Here is a 19,665-nt window from a genome sequence, read left to right as displayed (position 1 = left end):
TTGTAAGAGATAGGGTCTCGCTCTGTTGCCTAGGTTGGTCTCAACTCCTGGCTTCAAGCAATCGTCCCAACTGCGCCTCCTAAAAGGCTGGGATTACAGGCATGAGCCACAGGGCGGCCGCGGAGGACCTAATTTGAGAACCTTAAGCCAAATAACCAAGGGCTTTGGTGCACAGATCAGGACGCTTCTCTCCGGCACGTGGTTTTCTCGCTCCGGCGGATGCAGACACAGGGCGCCCCTGCAGGCGAGGCCCCGCCCCTCCGGACACAACGCCGCGCCTTCCTCAGAGATCCCCGCCCCCGGGACGCCCCGCCCACCCACCGGATGCTCGGCATGTACCACCGGGTGCCTGGCGGGGGTGATGAGTCGGAGCGACCGGCTTGGCGCCTTCCTGTCCCTCTCAGCTTGAACTCCTTCCTTCAAGTGTGAGCCCTCGAGGCTTCCAGAGGGGGCTCCAGGAGAGCTGTCCCGGTTCCCCACGCCAGCCGTCTCCGTCCTCCGCCTCCTCCGGGCTTGGCAGGTGGCACAGTCCGGAGGCGGAGCCTTGGGGAAGGGGTGGTTGTGACGGAGGACGGAACCAAGCGGTGAGGCGCGCTGAGCCTGGGGGGTCGCGGTAGCGGTAGCCGGGCGTGGGGAGGCCAAGGCCTGGCCGAGGGGGCGGGAGGGCCAGGGAGCAGCCCAGCCCGGGGTGTACGCGACCTACGCTCGCTTCCGAGCCCGACTGTGGCCGCCTGGTCTGGCGCCCTTTCTGGACCCTCGGGCCTGGCTCCCGCGGCCAAAACCGACTCCAGAGTGTTGGGAGGGTTCCTCTTCCCGGGACGCAGCCTCCCCGGGCATTGGCAGACGATGCCCCGGTCATACAGAGCCACTGACCACCCCGCCCACCCCCGAGGCCGGACGCACGGATGCACACCCCGTCCTGGGAGGGACAGGCGCCCCTTCCCCTCCGCACCCCGCCGGGCCCCCCGCACCCCTCCGAACCCCCCTCCCGCACCCTTCCGAACCCCCCTCCCGCCGCCGGCTGCAGGACGTCAGATGCAGCCACCACTAACCCTGGGAGGGACAGACACACGGACAGGCGCCCCTTCCCCTCTGCACCCTCCTACTGACTGCAGAACGCCAAATGCAGCCAACACTGACCCTGAGAGGGACAGACACACGGACAGTCGCCCCTTCCCCTTCGCACCCCCCTGCTGGCTTTAGGACCTCAATTGCAGCCACCACTTGACGTTGGGAGGGACAGACACTTTCCAGCCCATACTGGCCCTGGGGCATGGATAGATATCCCCCTGCACGCATGGCTGACCCCGGAACTCAAAGATGCCCCTGACTCTGGCCCACCTGCAGCCTGGGCCAGCACCACGCTGCTGCCCCTACTGCACCAAAGCTCAAGGTTGACAGACTTTCAGCTCCGGAGGCCTTGTGATTTCAGCCAGACTCTCATTTGCCCGTTTCAGCCCCAGCACCAGCGCTCGGGGCCCCACCTAGACCAAAGCTTTGATCCATCCCTGCAGAACAGACCTCTGGTCTGGGGATCATGGTTCTCCTGGTCTGAGATGAAAGTTCTGGGGCCTCTTCCCAGGCCTGAGCAGGCATGGTGGGCTGCTGTGACTAGAACGAGCTGGTTCTGCAGTGGGTATTGAGGTTTGGGTCTCACATTGGCTTTGCAGGGACTGCGGCCTCACCATGGACCCCGAATGCTCCCGGCTGCTCCCTGCTCTCTGTGCTGTTCTGGTAGATCCCAGGCAGCCGGTGGCAGATGACACCTGTTTGGAGAAGCTGCTGGACTGGTTTAAAACTGTCACTGAAGGAGGTAAGGAGGTGGTGCTGCTGTTTACTGTCTATCCAGAGACCAGACGCAGAGCCTGGGACAGGGAGCAGGGACCGGGTGGGGACTCCCCTGTCCTGGAAGAAGGGCAGAAACTGCAAATCAGATGTCTTTCCTTCACTTCCTAGAGATTATCTGTGGCAGACTGAGGGCAAGTCAAGATGAAGCCCGAGAGAATTATCTGGAGAGTTAGAGTTTGAAAGTCAGCCAGTTCAGCCACGATCAGGGCATCCCAAGATTCAGTTCTGTGGAAGGCGTGAACAAACTTATTTTATTGTTGTTCTCATTGTATTTAGTGTGTTTAAGACATCAGGTTTGTTTTCTGATTATGAAAGTAGGAGCAGCTGGATGCAGTGGCTCACACCTGTAATCCCAGCACTTTGGGAGGCTGAGGTGCGTGGATTGCTTAAGTCCAGGAGTTCGACACCAGCCTGGTTCAACATAGCGAGACCTCATCTCAAAAAAAAAAAATAACAAAAATTAGCTGGGCCTGGTGCCGCACCTGTAGTCCCAGCTACTCTGGAGGCTGAGGTGGGAGGATCCTTTGAACCCAGGAGGTAGAGGTTGCAGTGAGCTATGATTGTGCCTCTGCACTCTGACCTGGGTGATAGAGACCCTGTCTCAAAAAAAAAAAAAAAGTAATTCATGTTCTTTAAAACGTGAACAAAAGAGTAAAGAGGAAACTTAAACCATCAACCTTTTAATTTCCTCCCAACCTTTTTCATAACACATCATAAAGCTGTATTTTTCTGGGAAAAAAATGAGGTCATACCATAAATACAATTTTGGTGTCTTGCTTTCTCTCTTGCCATCATAGTGTTTTCTCCACGTAATATGTCAATGTTACTGACTACATGTTATTTGCTGTAGGAGTGGACCGTAATTCATTGAATTTATTAGATGTTTATATTTCTCATTTTTCATCATTTTAAGTAGTGTCATAGGTCCAGCACGGTGGCTCACACCCGTAATCCCATCACTTTGGGAGGCCAAGGCAGGCAGGTCATTTGAAGTCAGGAGTTCAAGACCAGCCTGGCCAACATGGTGAGACCTTGTCTCCACTAAAAATACAAAAATTAGCCAGGCATGGTGGCATGCGCTGTAATCCCAGCTACCCTGGAGGCTGAGGGGAGAATCGCTTGAACCCTGGAGGAGGAGGTTGCAGTGAGCTGAGATCACACCACTGCCCTCCAGCCTGAGCGACTGAGAATGGACTCCATCTCAAAAAAAAATCACATCATCATGGCTTTCCTTTTACATAAATATTCTTGCGTGGAAATGTTTATTCTCGTAGTTGATCATTGCGTTGGGATAGACCGCATGTTTTTAATTTCTGCTATTCTTTACTTCCCCCTGTTCTTTTACTCGTTTTATTTTTAAATTATATTGTGGTTTTTTTTTTTTTTTTAGGATGGGGTCTCACTGTATTGCCCAAGCTGTTTTCGAACTCCTGGGCTCAGGCAGTCACCTGCCTCTGCTTCCCAAAGTGTTGTTTACCCTCTTTTGAGCTAAATATCTGGGTCTTCCTTGTTTTCTAATACATACATTTAAGGCCAGGCGCGGTGGTTCGTGCCTATAATCCCAGCACTTTGGGAGGCTGAGGCAGGTAGATCACTTGAGGTCAGGAGTTGGAAACCAACCTGGCTAACATGGTGAAACCCCGTCTCTACTAAAAATACAAGAATTAGCCTGACATGGTGGTCCATGCCTGTAATCCCAGCTACTCGGGAGGCTGAGGCAGGAGAATCACTTGAACCTGGGAAGTAGAGGTTGCAGTGAGCTGAGATAACGCCACTACACTCCAGCCTGGGCAGTGGAGTGAGACTCTCTCAAAAAAAAAAAACCAAAAACAAACATATATATGTGTGTGTGTATATATGTATGTGTGTATATATGTGTATGTATATATGTGTGTATATGTAAGAGTGCGTTTCTCTAAAAATATGACTTTAGCTGCATCTTACAAGTTTTACTATGCAGTACTTTGGTTGTAATTTAGTTCTAAGTATTTCATGCTTTTCATTCTGATTTTTTTTCACCCACAAGTTATTTAAAAGAGTATCATTTAGTTTCAAAATGTGGATTTCTCTGGTCTTTTTATTATTGATTTTTAATTTATCTTATGGAGGTTAGAAAATATATGTTTTGAATCTTTGTAGCTATTGAGACTGTTATTGAGATATAGGACTCAGGCGAATTTTCTCAGTGTTCTAGAGATTTCACTGTATGAGTTTGATGTTTTGGTATTTGAAGGTCTTGAACTGTGGCCTAGTTTGTAGTCAGTTTTTCTTTACTTTCTTTTTCTTTTTTTTCTTTTTTTTTTTTTGAGCCAGGGTTTTTCCGTCACCCAGGCTGGAGTGCAATGGTGTGATCACAGCCCACTGCAGCCTCGATCTCCTGGGCTTAAGCACTCTGCCTGCCTCATTCTCTTGAGTTGCTAGGGTCACAGGTGTGTACCAGGCCCAGCTATTTTTTTTTTTTTTCTTCCTCATAGAGATGAGGTCTCACCATCTTGCCCAGGCAGCTTGGAACTCCTGGGTTCAAGCAGTCTTCTCGCCTGGGCTTGCCAAAGTGCTGGGATTACAGGAGCGGGCCACCATGCCCAGCCTGTATTCAATTTTAAAAAGTATTTTTCATTAGCTTTATTGAGATATAATTTGCATACCCTGCAATTCACCCACTTAACGTGTACCAGATCCTTCTGTAGTTTGTAAGCATGATAATTTTTTTTTTTTTTTTTTTTCGCGACCAAGTCTTGCTCTGTTGCCCAGACTGGGGTACAGTGGCACGATCTCGGCTCACTGCAACCTCCGCTTCCTGGGTTCAAACGATTCTCCTGCCTCAGCCTCCCGAGTACCTGGGATTACAGGCATGTGCCACCACGCCCGGCCAATTTTTGTATTTTTAGTAGAGATGGGATTTCACCATGTTGGCCGGGCTGGTCTCCAACTTCTGACCTCAGGTGATCCCTCCGCCTTGGCCTCCCAAAGTGCTGGGATTACAGTGGAGGGCCACCACACCCAGCCTAAGCATGATAATTGAGTGTTCGGGTGCATGTGTGAGATGTGGTACCGTGGAACCGTGGTATGATGTCAGTACGTGACCCGTCTGACATGAGAAAAGGACAAAATAAATAAATAAATGGTATCAATTCAACAGTTCTTAGTAAATTTATAGGGCTCTGGAATCATCAGCACAATCGAATTTTGTTCTCCTAAAGAAACCGAGTCTGGATTCACAGTGAGTCCCTGTTTCCTCCTCCCTCCCAGCCTCTGTCATTTCTCCTGCGCTGTACTTGATGGAAAGAGTATTTTCCACACTTGTTCACTAGTTCAAACCTGCTATGTTCTTGCTAATTTGTTTGCTTGTTTCTGAGAGGTGTGTAAAAAGCTTACACCAAGATCATGGATTCATGAGTTTTCTTTGAGTTGCATTCTTTTTTTTTGCTTTACATATTTTTTTCTTTTTCTTTTTCTTTTTTTTTTTTTTTTTTGAGACGGAGTCTTGCTCTATTGCCCAGGCTGGAGTACAGTGGCGTGATCTCGGCTCACTGCAGCGTCGACTTCTTGGGCTCAGATGATTCTCCCACCTCAGCCTCCCTAATAGCTGGGACCACAGGAGCCCACCACCATGCCCGGCTAAGTTTTTGTATTTTTTGTAGTGACTGTTTCACTGTGTTGCCCAGGCTGGTGTCAAACCCCTGAGCTCAAGCAGTCTGCCCGCCTCGGCCTCTCGCTGGGATTACAGGTGTGAGCCACTGTGCCTGGCTTTTTTTTTTTTTTTTTGGAGACAGGGTCTCACTTTGTCACCCAGGCTAGTGTGCAGTGGCGTGGTCACGGCTCACCGTAGCCTCAACTTCCTGGGCTCAAGTGATCCTCCCATCCCAGCCTCCTGGACGGCTGGGACTACAGGAATACACCAGCAGCGAATTTTTTGTATTTTTTTGCGGAGACGGTTTCACCACGTTGCCCAGGCTGCTTTACATGTTTTGAAGTTAGGTTAGATATACATAGATGTAGGAATGTTGTATCTTTCTGGAATTTCTCAGTGAACTTTCTTCTGAGTGAATACTGCTTTTTGCTTTATAGCCCATTTTGTTTGCTATTACTGTTGCTACACCAGCTTTAAAGTTAGAATTTGCCTACTGTGTCTTTTTCTCTCCTGCTCCCAGCCTTTCCCTTTGTTGCATTTTATTGCTTTTAGAAACACCACATTGCTCGTTTTTAGTTTATTTTAATCTCAGCAGCTCTTTCAACAGATAAGTTTGATCTCTCTAATTTGTTGAGGCGACTGTTAGATTCGAATTCTTTTGTATTTTTTAATTTCCTGTGCCTTATCTTTGTGCCTTTATCCTCCTCCTTTTCTGCCCTCCATCAGATTGATAAAGCTTTTTTTTTTTTTTTTTTTAATCTTTCCTCTTCTGGTTTTGAAGTGATACATTCTGTTTATGTTCTTTTTTTTAGACAAGTTCTTGCGCTGTTGTCCAGGCTAGAGGACAGTGGTGTAATCACGGCTCACTGCAGCCTTGACCTCCTGGGCTCAGGCGATCTTTCCGTCTCAGCTTCCAGTGTAGATGGGACTACAGATGCGTGCCACCGCGCCCAGCGAATTTTTTTTTTTTTTGAGACAAAGTCTCGCTCTGTCGCCCAGGCTGGAGTGCAGTGGCTGGATCTCAGCTTACTGCAAGCTCTGCCTCCCAGGTTCATGCCATTCTCCTGCCTCAGTCTCCCGAGTAGCTGGGACTACAGGCGCCCGCCACCTCGCCCGGCTAGTTTTTTGTATTTTTTCAGTAGAGACGGGGTTTCACCGTGTTAGCCAGGATGGTCTTGATCTCCTGACCTTGTGATCCACCCATCTCGGCCTCCCAGAGTGCTGGGATTACAGGCTTGAGCCACCGCGCCTGGCCTCCCAGCGAATTTTTATAGAGAGAAGATCTTCCTGTGTGGCCCAACCTGGTCTTGAACTCCTGGGCTCAGGTGATCTGCCCACCCCGGCTTCTCAAGATGCTGGGGCCACAGGCTTGTTTATGTTCTTTAGTGGTTACTCTTATATTTTTAACATGAGAACTGGATTTTTTTTAAAAGTCTGAAGTTAATTAGACTTTCCATTCTCTATCCAGGCAACTGAAGGATCTCAGAGCACTTGACTTTCAGGCCATCACAAGCTTCTGTTATTGTTGTTTAGTATTTTAATTCTGTTTTGTTTCAGAACCTTCAACAATGATTTTTTAGTTTTGAACTCAGTGGGGTTTTTTTTTTTTTTTTTTTTTTTTTTCTTGCCCTGTCACCAAGCTGCAGTACAGTGGTACAATCTCGGCTCACTGCAACCTCCACCTCCCAAGTTCAAGCAATTCTCCTGCCTCAGCCTTCTGAGTACCTGGGACTACAGGCGCACACCACCACACCCGGCTAATTTTTTATATTTTAGTAGAGGCAGGGTTTCACCGTGTTGATCAGGATGGTCTCAATCTCCTGACCTCGTGATCTGCCTGCCTCAGCCTCCCAAAGTGCTGGGATTACAGACATGAGCCACTGCGGTCCGCCTTTTTTTTTTTTTTTTTTTTTTAGAGACAGGGTCTCCCTCTGTTGCCCAGGCTGTAGTACAGTGGTGCAGTCATAGCTCACTGCAGCCTTGAGCTCCTGGGCTCAAGCGATCCTCCCATCTCAGCCTCCTGAGTAACTGGGACTACAGATGTGTGCCACCACTCCAGGCGAATTTTTATTTTATTTTATTTTTTATTTTTTGTAGAGACAGGGTCTTGCTATGTTGCCCAGGCTGGTCTTGAACTCCTGGGCTCAAGTGATCCTCCTGCCTTGGCCTCCCAAAGTGCTGGGACTACAGGTATGAGCACCTCACCCAGCCTGCGGTGCTGATTCAGGCGGACTCAGTGCTTTTTGAGTCCTAGCCTGGTTCTCCTCCTCTGCCTGCTCCTCGCTCTCCTTCTTACTGAACCACATTCTTTCTACCTTTGCCTCAAAATATCTTTTTCGCTACTGGTGCTTTTGAGCAATAGTGTAGCTAGGTATAGAAATACAGGTGCTACGTCTAGAGAGGAATACGTGTTCCATTTTATCTCCTTGCACAGAGTGCTAAGGAAAAGTACCAATTTGAAAGGTGAAAATGCTCTTCCACTTTTTGTTTTACTTTTTATTTTTTTGGAATGGAATCTCGCTCCGTCACCCAGGCTGGGGTGTGCGGTATGCAGTGATGCAATCTCGGCTCACTGCAACCTCTGCCTCCTGGATTCAAGCGATTCTCCTGCCTCAGCCTCCCGATTAGCTGGGACTACAGGCATGAGCCACCACACCCAGCTAATTTTCTGTATTTTTAGTAGAGACAGGGCTTCGCCATATTAGCCAGGCTAGTCTCGAACTCCTGAGCTCAAGTGACCACCCGCCTCGGCCTCCTAAAAGTGCTGGGATTACAGGCGTGAGCCGCTGCGCCCAGCCTGGTCTTTCACTTTGATTTGTATTTCTTTTTCACTGTCAGAACATTTTTTTCAGCATCTTTGGCCATTCACCTGTTGTGAAAGGTGAAAATGTTCCGCCTCTCAGCTGTTGTTAAACTTTCTAGTTTTTCTGCCCTTACTGAATTAAAATTATGAGTCATTTGCCGTATTTATTGCAAATATTTTTTTCCCAGTTGGATCCCTAAATCTAACACCCTGCAAGAAAAGGGTCTGGGAATTGCTAGGAGAAGAGCGGTCATCCAGGGGGACACCTGGTGCTGTGCCCCTGGTAACCCCTGGGCTGGGCTGTCCCCACAGAGTCCAGTCTCGTGCTGCTGCAGGGGCACCCCTGCCTGGTGGAGCTGCTGTCCCATGTGCTGAAAGTCCAGGACCTGAGTCCCGGGGTCCTCTCCTTCTCTCTGCGCCTGGCAGGAACCTTCGCAGCCCAGGAAAACTGCTTCCAGTATCTTCAGGTGAGCCTGGGGCCTCCCACCCTCCGAGTGTCCCGTGGAGAGGTGGGCAACCTTCTCCTCCCGCAGCCAGGTGGGGCATTTGTAGCCATCACCATCCCAAGTCCCAGCGGCCTGCCCCCACCCTGTGTCCTCGCCAGAACTGCATGCTTTTACCCCTGACTGTAGCCCCTGTGAAGAATTCTCCCAGAGTGATGCTGGGGCTAAGGAGTTGAGGTTTTTTGGAATAAGATGACTGGGATTGGCTCCCACCTCTGATCAGCTGTCTGACCTTCCCACGGCCGCAAGCCTTCGTCCCTCCCTAGGACAGAGATGGGGGTCGTAGCCGTGCCGTGGCCTCCGTCTCTTCCTAGGACAGAGATGGGGGTCGTAGCCGCGCCATGGGGTTGTCATGAGGACCAAACGAGACTGCACATCCTGCACCTCCAGCGACCCAGCCTACAGATGAATGAATGACTAATGAGAATGTCTTTTAAAAATTAACTAATTTTGTTTATTTTTTATTTTATTTTATTACTATTTTTTGAGACCCCAGGCTGGAGTGTGGTGGCTCAAACTCAGCTAACTGCAGTCTCTACCTCCCAGGTTCAAGCGATTCTCCTGCCTCAGCCTCCCGAGTATCCGGGGACTACAGGCACCTGCCACCATGCCCAGCTAAGTTTTGTATTTTTAGTAGAGACGGGGTTTCACCATTTTGGCCAGGCGACGCTGGTCACAAACTCCTGACCTCAAGTGATCCATCTGCCTCGGCCTCCCAAAATGCTGGGATTGCAGGCGTGAGCCACCACACCCAGCCTTTTTTGTTTTGTTTTTTAGAGACAGAATCCTGCTCTGTCGCCCAGGCTGGAGTGCAGTGGCAGCTCACTGCAGCCTTGACCTCCTGGGCTCAAGTGACCCTCCCCATTCAGCCTCCCGAGTAGCTGGGTCCACAGGTGTATGCACCTGACTAACTTTTTTTATCTTTGGTAGAGATGGGGTCTCACTGTGTTGCCCAGGCTGGTCTCAAACTCCTGGCCTCAAGCGATCCTCCTGCCTCGGCCTCCCAAAATGTTGGGATACAGTCGTGAGCCACTGCTCCCAGCCAAGAATTTCTATGTAGCAATAAGGCATGAGAGCTCGAGAGTTCTCCAGAGCTGTGTCTTCCAGCTCCAAACAGGCAGCACTGAGTCTGTCACGTGATACCTGATGTGAGCTTCAGGGCCCTTGCCTGTCTAACACGACGGCTTCTCTTGGTGCCCCACAGGCCCTCGCCAGGTTGCTCGAAGGCACATCCAGTACCGTTAGCTTGCCATTCATGGTGCCCCCCAATTAAGCACCTGCAGACTCCCTAGCAGCCCACCCAGACACCATCCTGCTGCAGGACAGACTTTCCAAGACGGCCTAGGGCGCTGCTGTACAGTGAATCCGGGGGCCCTTGTCTGTCAGCAGCTGGTAGGAAAGGGCCCTCCAGACCGGGTGCGGTGGCTCACGCCTGTAATCCCAGCACTTTGGGAGGCTGAGGCAGGCAGATCACCTGAGGTCAGGAGTTCGAGACCAGCCTGACCAACATGGTAAAGACCTGTCTTTACTAAAAATGCAAAAATTAGCTGGGTGTGGTGGCGGGTACCTGTCATCCCAGCTACTCGGGAGGCTGAGACAGGGGAATAGCTTGAGCCCAGGAGGCAGAGGTTGCAGTGAGCCGAGATTGTGCCACTGCACTCCAGCCTGGGTGACAAGCGTGAGACTATCAATAAATACATACATACATACATACATACATGAAAGTGTCCTCCAGAAGTGCCTCCACCAGCCCTGGAAAACTGAAAACCCATCTGTGCTTTGCTCCACATCCCTGGAAACCTGCCAGGTCCCCTAACCTCTTTTTTGTTTGTTTTTTTGAGACGGAGTCTCTCTTTGTTACCCAGGCTGGTGTGCAGTGGCGCGATCTTGGCTCACTGCAACCTCCGCCTTCCAGGTTCAAGCAATTCTCCTGCCTCAGCCTTCTGAGTAGCTGGGATTACAGGTGCATGCCAACACACCCGGCAGTTTTTTGTATGTCTAGTAGAGACGGGGTTTCACCATGTTGGTCAGGCTGGTCTTGAACTCCTGACCTCGTGATCTGCCCTCAGCCTCCCAAAGTGCTGGGATTACAGGTGTGAGTCACCGTGCCCGGCCCCCCCCCACCTCTTTCTTTGCTTCCCAGCAGGGGGAGTTGCTACCAGGGCTCTTTGGGGAGGCAGGACCCCTCGGCCGAGCAGCCTGGGCTGTCCCCACCGTGCGCAGCGGCTGGATCCAGGGCCTGCGCTCCCTGGCACAGCACCCCAGCGCCCTGCGCTTCCTGGCCGACCACGGTGAGTATGCCCACGCCCCACCCCATTCCTCATCCTGCCTGTGTGACCCCAGGGGAGTCACTGCACCTTGCTGAATCTGAGCGTCTGGTCTGTGCGATGTCACAGGGTTGTTGTGAAGAATGCACCGTGACAGTACTGCTGTCCAGTGTCCTCTGGCTTGCAAGTCAGGCCCTAGGAGCCGAGGCGGCTTTCTCAGCCATTTACAGATCAGCTGTGAGGACTCAGTCTTTGAAACTATTTGGGAGCCAGGCATGGTGGCGCATGGCTATAGTCCTGGCTGCTCAGGAGGCTGAAGCAAGAGGATCTCTTGAGCCCAGGGGGTTGAGGCTGCAGTGAGCAGTGGTTGAGCCATGGCACTCCAGCTTAGGCGACAGAGCAAGACCCTGTCTCAAAACACAAGAAACAAGGCCGGGCACAGTGGCTCACGCCTGTAATCTCAGCACTTTGGGAGGCCGAGGCAGGTGGATCACCTGAGGTCAGGAGTTCAAGACCAGCCTGGCCAACATGGTGAAACCCCATCTCTACTAAAAATACAAAAATTAGCCGGGCATGATGGCAGGTACCTGTAATCCCGGCTACTTGGGAGGCTGCGGTGGGAGAATGGCTTGAACCTGGGAGGTGGAAGTTGCAGTTGAGCCAAGATCGCACCATTGTACTCCAGCCTGGGCGACAGAACGAGACTCCGTCTCAAAACGACAACAACAAGAACAAAAAACAACAAGGAATGAATTGGGAAGCATCACAAGCTGTGTGTGTTTAACGCTTAGCCTGGGGGGAGGTGCTTGTCTCTAGGGAGCTTCAGTTCTTGTTCTCTTTTGCTTTTGAGTGGAGGGGCATTTGGGGGCGTCTTGGGGTGCGCTCTGCTGTTTGCATCTTCCCTGAGGCCCTGCAGTCCTGGATTAAGGTTGCTGTCTGCCTCCCCCGGCTCTGTTCTGGCTCATCCCCTTTTTCCTGTCTTCCCCCATCCCCTGCCCAGGTGCAGTCGACACCATCTTCTCCCTACAGGGAGACTCCAGCCTGTTTGTGGCCTCGGCGGCCAGTCAGCTCCTGGTGCACGTCCTGGCTTTGTTCATGCGAGGCGGAGCCGAGGGGCACCCCTGCCTGCGGGGGGATGACTGGCCCGCGTGTGCCCAGAAGATCACAGATCATGTGGAGGAGTCCTTGTGCTCCACGGCCACCCCCAAGGTCACTCAGGCCCTGAACGTCCTGACCACGACCTTCGGGCGCTGCCAGAGCCCCTGGACGGAAGCCCTGTGGGTGCGGCTGAGTCCCCGCGTGGCCTGTCTGCTGGAGAGAGACCCCATCCCCGCCGCACACTCGCTCGTGGACCTGCTTCTCTGTGTGGCTCGGTCAGGCCCCCGGGATGCAGCTGGGGAGCCTGGGTGGGCAATTGTTTTCCTCAGATGACGCCCGGGCATGTCCCACTGGCAGCCAGAGACTCCCTGAGGATGTGGCCTGCAGTGAAGCGGCACCGGGGTGACCCTGGAACCCTTGGGGGGAAAAGCTTGTCCTGGGCTGGGCGCCTTCAGCGCTGGGGCCAGGGCAGTCTCTCAGCCAGGCCTGGAATGGGGTTTTAGGGGATGGGGGATAATTTCTCTCTCTGGGGTCTCCCTGCAGTTCTCCTGTGTTCAGTTCTTCCGACGGCGGCCTGTGGGAGACGCTGGCGCAGGCTCTGAGCTGCCTGGGCCCCACCCACGTGGGACCCCTGGCTTTGGGGATCCTGAAGCTCGAGCACTGGTATGGGCTGGGGTGCATTTCATGCCGAGGCGAGTGTTGGGAGCCAGGGCAGGCAGGGAGGTTGAGAGCGCAGCCCTCAAGGCAGGGGAGTTCCAGAAACCAGGGACAGTCAGGCAGCCGTGTGGGGTGTGATTGGGCCGTGCGTGGGTGACACATGGCAGTCGTGCAGGCTGGCGGCTTCTGCAGGATCTTTAGCAACAGAATAATTGTTTCAGACAAAAGCTCTGCGAGATCCCCAGAGGTGAGAAGGATGGCCGGAGCTGCTCTGCCCAGAGCGGGATGGTCCTGCCCAGGCCCTGCGCTCCGCTGCCCTCCCACCTGTCCCCCACCGCAGCCTTGGTTTGGGGTGCTGGAGCTCCCCAGCACGTACACCATGCAGATGGGGGGCCTGGGGGCGGTGGAACGGCAATGCCTGGGTCAGGACAGGTGGGAATGCCGTGGACAGCCTGCCAGGGTTCTAGATGGGCTCACATTAGGGGTGGACGTGACCTCAGGACCCGCTGCCCAAAGGGCCCAAGGGTACCATGAAAGCCTGGCTCTGAGCTCCGGGATCGCCGAATGTTTAGGAGAGTAGACGGGGGAGGACGGAGGAACAGACCCGGCCTTGCAGGAATGCACTGTGGGGACACCCAGGAGGCTGCGGGTACCCTGTCCCTGTCCCCCTGCGCGGGCACTGCCCCCACCTAGACCCAGACATGAGGGCAGGTCCCTCCTACAAAGTGGATGCTGTGCACACCTGGGGATACCCAGGAGGTTGGGGGCACCCCATCCCTGTCCGCCTGAGCGGGCACTGCCCCTCTCTCTGGGTGCATGGCCGGGCCCTCCTGGAGGCCCCTCAGTGTCTGCTCCTAAGGACATTGGGAGTGTCAGGCTCATCTCCTTGGTCAGGTCTGTCTCCCCACGACTCTGTCCCATGGCGTCCCCTGGCCAGTGGCCTGCAGAGAAACTGTTTCTTGGCGGGGTGTCCCAGCCCCCTCCCTGATTTGCCCCAGGCTTGCTGGGGATGTTAGCACAGCCGGCTTGCCTCACAGCCAGGGTCACGGCGCTCACTGCGTGTTTGTCTCCAGCCCACAGGCACTGAGGACCCAGGCCTTCCAGGTCCTCCTCCAGCCGCTGGCCTGTGTCCTGAAGGCCACAGTTCAGGCCCCCGGACCCCCAGGTACGCGGCTCAGAAAGGGCTGGGAGGGCGGAACCTGGGTCCCTGAAGCTGGGCGGGGGGGGAGATGGATGGGAATACCAGACTCGCCACCCCCACCCCACTTTAGTCACACCCAGGCCTCCCACTAAGGGGAAAGGGGACCGGGGGCGTGGCCATCATCCCTGGTGAGCCGCTGCTCTGCACCCGGGTCCTGGCCTCTGCTGTGAGTGGTGGCCAGGGGGTGGCTGGCGACCGTGGGGAGGCTGAAGTGCTCTCTAAGGCAGCTCTTTCCTGGCTTGGCCCCCAGGCTTGCTGGACGGGACGGCAGACGACGCCACGACGGTGGACGCGCTCCTGGCCTCCAAGTCGTCCTGCGCGGGCCTCCTGTGCCGCACCCTGGCTCACCTGGAGGAGCTGCAGCCGCTGGTAGGTGCGGCCCCGCCCTCATGCAGCGCGGCAGCATCCACGCCGGCAGTGGGACCGCAGCCTGGGCTGACGCCCCGCGCCCCTCGCAGCCCCAGCGCCCCTCGCAGCCCCAGCGCCCCTGCGTCCACGCCGGCGGTGGGATCACAACCCTGGCTAATGTCCCCTGCCCCACATGCCTCGAAGCCCCAGCGCCCCTGCATCCACGCCGGCAGTGGGACTGCAACCTTGGCTAACGCCCCCCTCCCTCGCAGCCCCAGCGCCCGTCGCCGTGGCCGCAGGCGTCCCTGCTGGGGGCTGCAGTGACTGTCCTGCGGCTCTGCGACGGCTCGGCTGCCCCCGCCTCCAGCGTAGGGGGCCGCCTCTGTGGGACCCTGGCGGGCTGCGTCCGGGTCCAGCGAGCAGCCCTTGATTTCCTGGGGACGCTGTCAGAGGGGACAAGTGAGTGTGTTCTGTACGGCTTTGGCGTTGGGCGAAACCCAAGCCCCCACTCTGCTTTCTGCTCGGAGGCGCCTGGGAATTGCTGTCCCTCTGTGTTTCTTCTCTGGGGCGGGGGCTGAGGGGTGCAGGGGCCATGCAGGTTTCAGCTGGAGGATGAAGCCTTGTCCTGCTCCTTCCCAGAGTTGATGGGGAGGGCCCTGGGGTGGAGGTGGGGGTGGTTTATCCGCTCACCTCTGTCTCAGGCCCCCAGGAGTTGGTGACGCAGGCGCTTGCTGTCCTCCTGGAGTGCCTCGAGAGCCCCGGCTCCAGCCCCACGGTACGGATAGGGAAGGAGGAGAGGAGGGAGGCAGAGGCAGTGGGACCCACCCCCCACTCCACCCTGGCCCCATGCGGGCCTCTGGGGACGGGGCCTTCACACAGGGCCACAGAGTCACTGCTCAGAGAGCTTCGTGACACAGATGGCTGCTTGCGTCGGGCCCAGGGCCTCTTGTTGGTGAAGATACATCAACGTGCCGGGGTGTGTGGCCCGTGGGAAGCAGGGGCGCCAGCCAGGCGGCCTGCAGGGAATTCTGGACAAGGGAAATGAAGTGGCACCAGGACGGCCCTGGGCGTGGGCTCCGGGTTCTCCTAAGCGCCATTTGTGAACGTGCCCACTCCACAGCCCCTCGCGGAGCTGGGCCCTGGCGGGTACAGACCTTGTGCCGCCTGCCGCTGAGCAGACAGTGGACAGCTTTGGAGGAAGGGCCCAGGGCCTCCTGAGATCCTGAGGAAAAGTGCGTCATTGGTCGTGTTTTGATGTAGAAACCCCGCTTCTTGGGTGGTGGGTCTTCTGGTGGGGGGCTGCCGCCGCTTCCTCCTGCTCACAGTCTGGGAAGCTAGGTCCACAGCAGATTCTGCCTTATTAAAATCAGCCCAGGAGGGGTGTGGAGCTCAGAGCTGTGATTACTGTGCTGTGGGAGGATCCGTGGAGCCCAGGACTTTGAGTCCAGCCTGGGCAACATAGCAAGATCCCATCTCTACAAAAAGTACAAAAATTAGCCCCAGGGTGTAGCTCATGGGTAGAGCATTTGACTGTAAAAATTAGCCGAGCGTGGTGATGTGTGCCTCTAGCCCCAACTACTCATAAGGCTGAGGCAGGAGGATTGTTTGAGCCCGGGAGGTGGAGGCTGCAGTGAGCTGTGATTGCAGCACTGTAGTCCAGCTTGGGTGACACAGTGAGACCCTGTCTCTAAAAAAGAAGGAAGCCCAGCGCTCCCTTCTCTCTCCACTTCCTGTCCCCATCTCTGTCCCTGGAGTGTGGGCAGCACAGAGGAAGGTGAGGGGACAGGCAGACAGCGTGTCCCTCCGCCTCTCGTGGCCCTACAGCCCGCCCTGTCTGCTCCAGGTTCTGAAGAAGGCCTTCCAGGCCACGCTCCGGTGGCTCCTGAGCTCACCCAAGACCCCCGGCTGCTCTGATCTTGGCCCCCTCATCCCGCAGTTCCTCAGAGGTAACGCAGCCCCTCACAGGGGTGAACGGGGCTGGAGTCGCAGGGGTAGAGGCAGCAGGGACTGGGTGGCTCCGAGGGCAGGGTGAGCCTGGCCCCCAGCTCGCCCTGACCTGCCCCTTCCCACCCTAGAGCTGTTCCCTGTGCTGCAGAAACGCTTGTGCCACCCCTGCTGGGAGGTGAGGGACTCCGGCCTCGAGTTCCTGACCCAGCTGAGCAGGCACTGGGGAGGTGAGTGCTGGCAGAGGGAGGGGCTGCCTTCCCGCCTGCTGGGGGCTCACTGAGCCGGGCTGCACCAGCAGCCTCTTGCTGGCTCTAGAAATTTGGGTCACGTCGGCTGCCCACAAGGGGGTGGAGGCAGAGGCCGAGGCGGCAAGGCTCGGCCCTCAGTCACAGCTGCATGTGGCCACTTCGACCCCCAGGACAGGCCGACTTCAGATGTGCCCTCCTGGCTTCAGAGGTGCCTGAGCTGGCCCGGCAACTCCTCCAGGACCCTGAGAGTTACGTCCGAGCAAGCGCAGTGACCGCCACGGGGCAGCTTTCCAGCCGGGGCCTGCACGCCCCCACCAGCCCTGAGCACGCAGAGGCCCGGCAGGTAGGAGGTGTCGGGTTCCTTGGCCAGCAGCTCCCACCTGGCCATCGTGTGTGCTCGACTGCTTGCGGGGGGGTGAGCGGCCAGCATCCACCGTGGGAGCAGCTGCTGCTGTGGGCAGCACCTGTGGGAGTGACTGCCGAGGCCCTGGGGCTCTGCTGGGCGTGGGGCCTGTGCTCTTCGCCTTGTCTCCCCAGCACCCCTCCGCTTAGACATGGTTACCTCCATTTGACAGATGGGTAAACTGAGGATTGGAGGGCGATGTGCTCACTGCGTAGCATGTAAGGTGCCAGAGTGGGGTGTGGCCCTAGACTGCCCATGTCCGGGGCCAGCCCCACGGATGCCCCCGGGGTCCTGTTGTGGGAGCCCCACTCCTGCCGCCCCACTGACCATCCCACCCGCTCCCTGTCCCCCAGAGCCTGTTCCCGGAGCTCCTGCACATCCTCTCCGTGGACTCGGAGGGCTTCCCACGGAGGGCGGTCATGCAAGTCTTCACCGAGTGGCTGCGGGACGGCCACGCTGACGCGGCCCAGGACACGGAGCAGTTCGTGGCCACTGTGCTGCGGGCGGCAAGCCGGGACCTGGACTGGGAGGTCCGCGCCCAGGGCCTGGAGCTGGCGCTGGTGTTCCTAGGCCAGACGTTGGGGCCGCCGCGTACCCACTGCCCCTATGCCGTGGCCCTACCCGAGGTGGCCCCAGCCCGGCCACTCACCGAGGCACTGATGGCTTTCTGCCACGTGGGGCTCTTTGACTTCGCCTTTTGTGCCTTGTTTGACTGCGACCGCCCTGTGGCGCAGAAGTCCTGTGACCTCCTCCTCTTCCTGAGGGACAAGATTGCTTCCTACAGCAGCCTGCGGGAGGCCGGGGGCGGCCCCAACACCGCCTCAGTGGAGGCTGCCCTGCCGAGGTGCCGGGCGGGTGAGCACGCCCAGCCCCCAGGGGACCAGGAGCCTGAGGCTGTGCTGGCCATGCTCAGGTCCCTAGACCTGGAGGGCCTGCGGAGCACACTGGCCGAGAGCAGCGACCACGTGGAGAAGAGCCCCCAGTCCCTCCTGCAGGACATGCTGGCCACTGGGGGCTTCCTGCAGGGGGATGAGGCTGACTGCTACTGAGTAGAACCAGATTCTGCCACTGGGGTTCAGGACCGAGGAAGGCAGTGCCACGTCCTTCCGTGGGACACTGCCATCCCCAGGGCTCCAGCCCAGCCCAGTGGATCCTCTGGGGAAGCCAAGACGAGGAGAGAAGCAAGGTCAAGAAATGCCACATTTTGATGTATTAACGAAATGACTTATTTTCTACTCAAAATAAATGGCATTGAAGTCTTTAATCCATTTTGAGTTAATTTAGTAGTAATGATCCGAGACAAGGGTCCAGTTTCATTCATTCGAATGTGGATATCCAGTTTTCCCAGCACTGTTTCTCCCTCCCTTCCCTTCCCTTTCCTTCCCTCCCTTCCCCTCTCCTTCCCTTCCCTCCCCTCCCCTCCCCTCCCCTCCCCTCCCTTCCCTTCCCCTCCCCTCCCCTCCCCTCCCTTCCCCTCCCCTCCCCTCCCCTCCCCTCCCTTCCTTCTTTCCTTCCTTCCTTTTTCTTTCTTTCTCTCTCTCTCTTTTTCTTTCTTTCTGTTTCTCTTTCTCTGTCTTTCTTTTGAGATGGAGTTTCGCGCTTGTTGCCTAAGCTGGAGAGCAGTGGCACGATCTTGGCTCACTGCAACCTCTGCCTCCTGGGTTGAAGCGATTCTCCTGCCTCAGCCTCCCAAGTAGCTGGGATTACAGGCCCACGCCACCATGCCTGGCTAATTTTTTGTATTTTTAGTAGAAATGGGGTTTCACCATGTTAGCCAGGCTGGTCTCGAACTCCGGACCTCAGGTGATCCACCCACCTCAGCCTCCCAAAGTGCTGGGATTACAGGTGTGAGCCACTGTGCCTGGCCAATTTATTTTATTTATTTATTTATTTATTTATTTATTTATTTATTTATTTAGATAGAGTCTTGATCTGTCCCCCAGGCTGCAGTGCAGTGATGCAATCTCAGCTCACTAGCCTGTACATCCCAGGCTCAAGGGATCCTCCCACTTCAGCCTCCCAAGTAGCTGGGACTACAGTCACAGGTCACCATGCTTGGCTACTTTTTTGGGGTATTTTTTTTGTAAAGACAAAGTTTCACCACGTTGCCCAGGCTGCTCTCAAACTCCTGAGCTCAGGTAATTTGCCTGCCTTGGCCTCCTAAAGTGCTGGGATTATAGGCATGAGCCATTGCACCCAGTGATGTTTTAGTTTGTTTTACAGATGGGGTCTTGCTCTGTGGCCCAGGCTGGAGTGCAGTGGCATGGTCAGTTCACTGCAGCTTCAACTTCCTGGGCTCAAGCCACCTGCCTGCCTCAGCCTCCCAAGTAGCTGAGACTATAGGCGCATGCCACCACACCCAACTAATTTTTAAAATCTTTGTAGAGATAGTCTCCCTAGGTCCTCTTATTTATTTACGTATTTATTTACTGAGACAGAGTCTCACTCTTGTCCAGGCTGGAGTGCGATGGCGCAATCTTAGCTCACTGCAACCTCTGCCTCCCGGGTTCAACCGATTCTCCTGCCTCAGCCTCCTGAGTAGTCTGGTCCTCTCTTATTAAAGGGACTATCCTTTCCCCACTGTGTATTCTTGGCACCCTTGTCAAAGACTAATCATGAGGGTTTATTTCTATGTTCTGTTCTGTTCCACTGGTCTGTGTGTCTGTCTGTATGCCAGTACCATACTGTTTTGCTTACTCTAACTTTGTAGT

At 55.2% G+C, this 19,665-nt stretch overlaps 1 protein-coding gene and 1 pseudogene across 4 annotated transcripts; both read left to right on the top strand.

Moving 5' to 3' along the window:
- The first annotated feature begins 401 nt into the window (after nt 1–401).
- BRAT1 (BRCA1 associated ATM activator 1) lies at nt 402–18,218 on the top strand. Of its 4 annotated transcripts, none has more exons than XM_037995167.2 (14): nt 402–584; nt 1,671–1,813; nt 8,595–8,749; nt 10,929–11,076; nt 12,053–12,458; nt 12,694–12,813; nt 13,881–13,972; nt 14,259–14,377; nt 14,629–14,815; nt 15,058–15,131; nt 16,200–16,302; nt 16,432–16,530; nt 16,722–16,894; nt 17,308–18,218. In XM_037995167.2, exons 2-14 carry the CDS (start codon nt 1,687–1,689, stop codon nt 18,001–18,003), a joined length of 2,499 nt encoding a protein of 832 aa, XP_037851095.2. In that variant the 5' UTR covers nt 402–584; nt 1,671–1,686; the 3' UTR covers nt 18,004–18,218. The 4 variants fall into 4 exon arrangements, with proteins under 4 accessions (XP_037851095.2, XP_037851101.2, XP_037851096.2 ...); XM_037995173.2 differs by having other exon boundaries at nt 407–584; nt 12,053–12,425; XM_037995168.2 differs by lacking the exon at nt 402–584 and having other exon boundaries at nt 627–1,813; nt 10,932–11,076.
- On the top strand, nt 4,847–4,942 carry LOC119622717 (small nucleolar RNA U13; annotated as a pseudogene).
- Nucleotides 18,219–19,665: the final 1,447 nt, after the last annotated feature.

The sequence above is a fragment of the Chlorocebus sabaeus genome, chromosome 28, assembly GCF_047675955.1.
Source record: "Chlorocebus sabaeus isolate Y175 chromosome 28, mChlSab1.0.hap1, whole genome shotgun sequence".
Taxonomy (NCBI): domain Eukaryota; kingdom Metazoa; phylum Chordata; class Mammalia; order Primates; family Cercopithecidae; genus Chlorocebus; species Chlorocebus sabaeus.
Note: the sequence above shows the minus strand (reverse complement) of the source record. Positions and strands in the feature narration are given on the sequence as shown.

What these genes read in the sequence shown, in the direction of transcription:
- BRAT1 (XM_037995167.2), top strand. Translation starts at nt 1,687, where the DNA reads ATGGACCCCGAATGCTCCCGGCTGCTCCCTGCTCTCTGTGCTGTTCTG. An exon ending in TAAAACTGTCACTGAAGGAG is followed by an intron (nt 1,814 to 8,594) that starts GTAAGGAGGTGG and finishes CTGTCCCCACAG; the next exon opens with AGTCCAGTCTCGTGCTGCTG. An exon ending in ATCCTGAAGCTCGAGCACTG is followed by an intron (nt 12,814 to 13,880) that starts GTATGGGCTGGG and finishes GTTTGTCTCCAG; the next exon opens with CCCACAGGCACTGAGGACCC.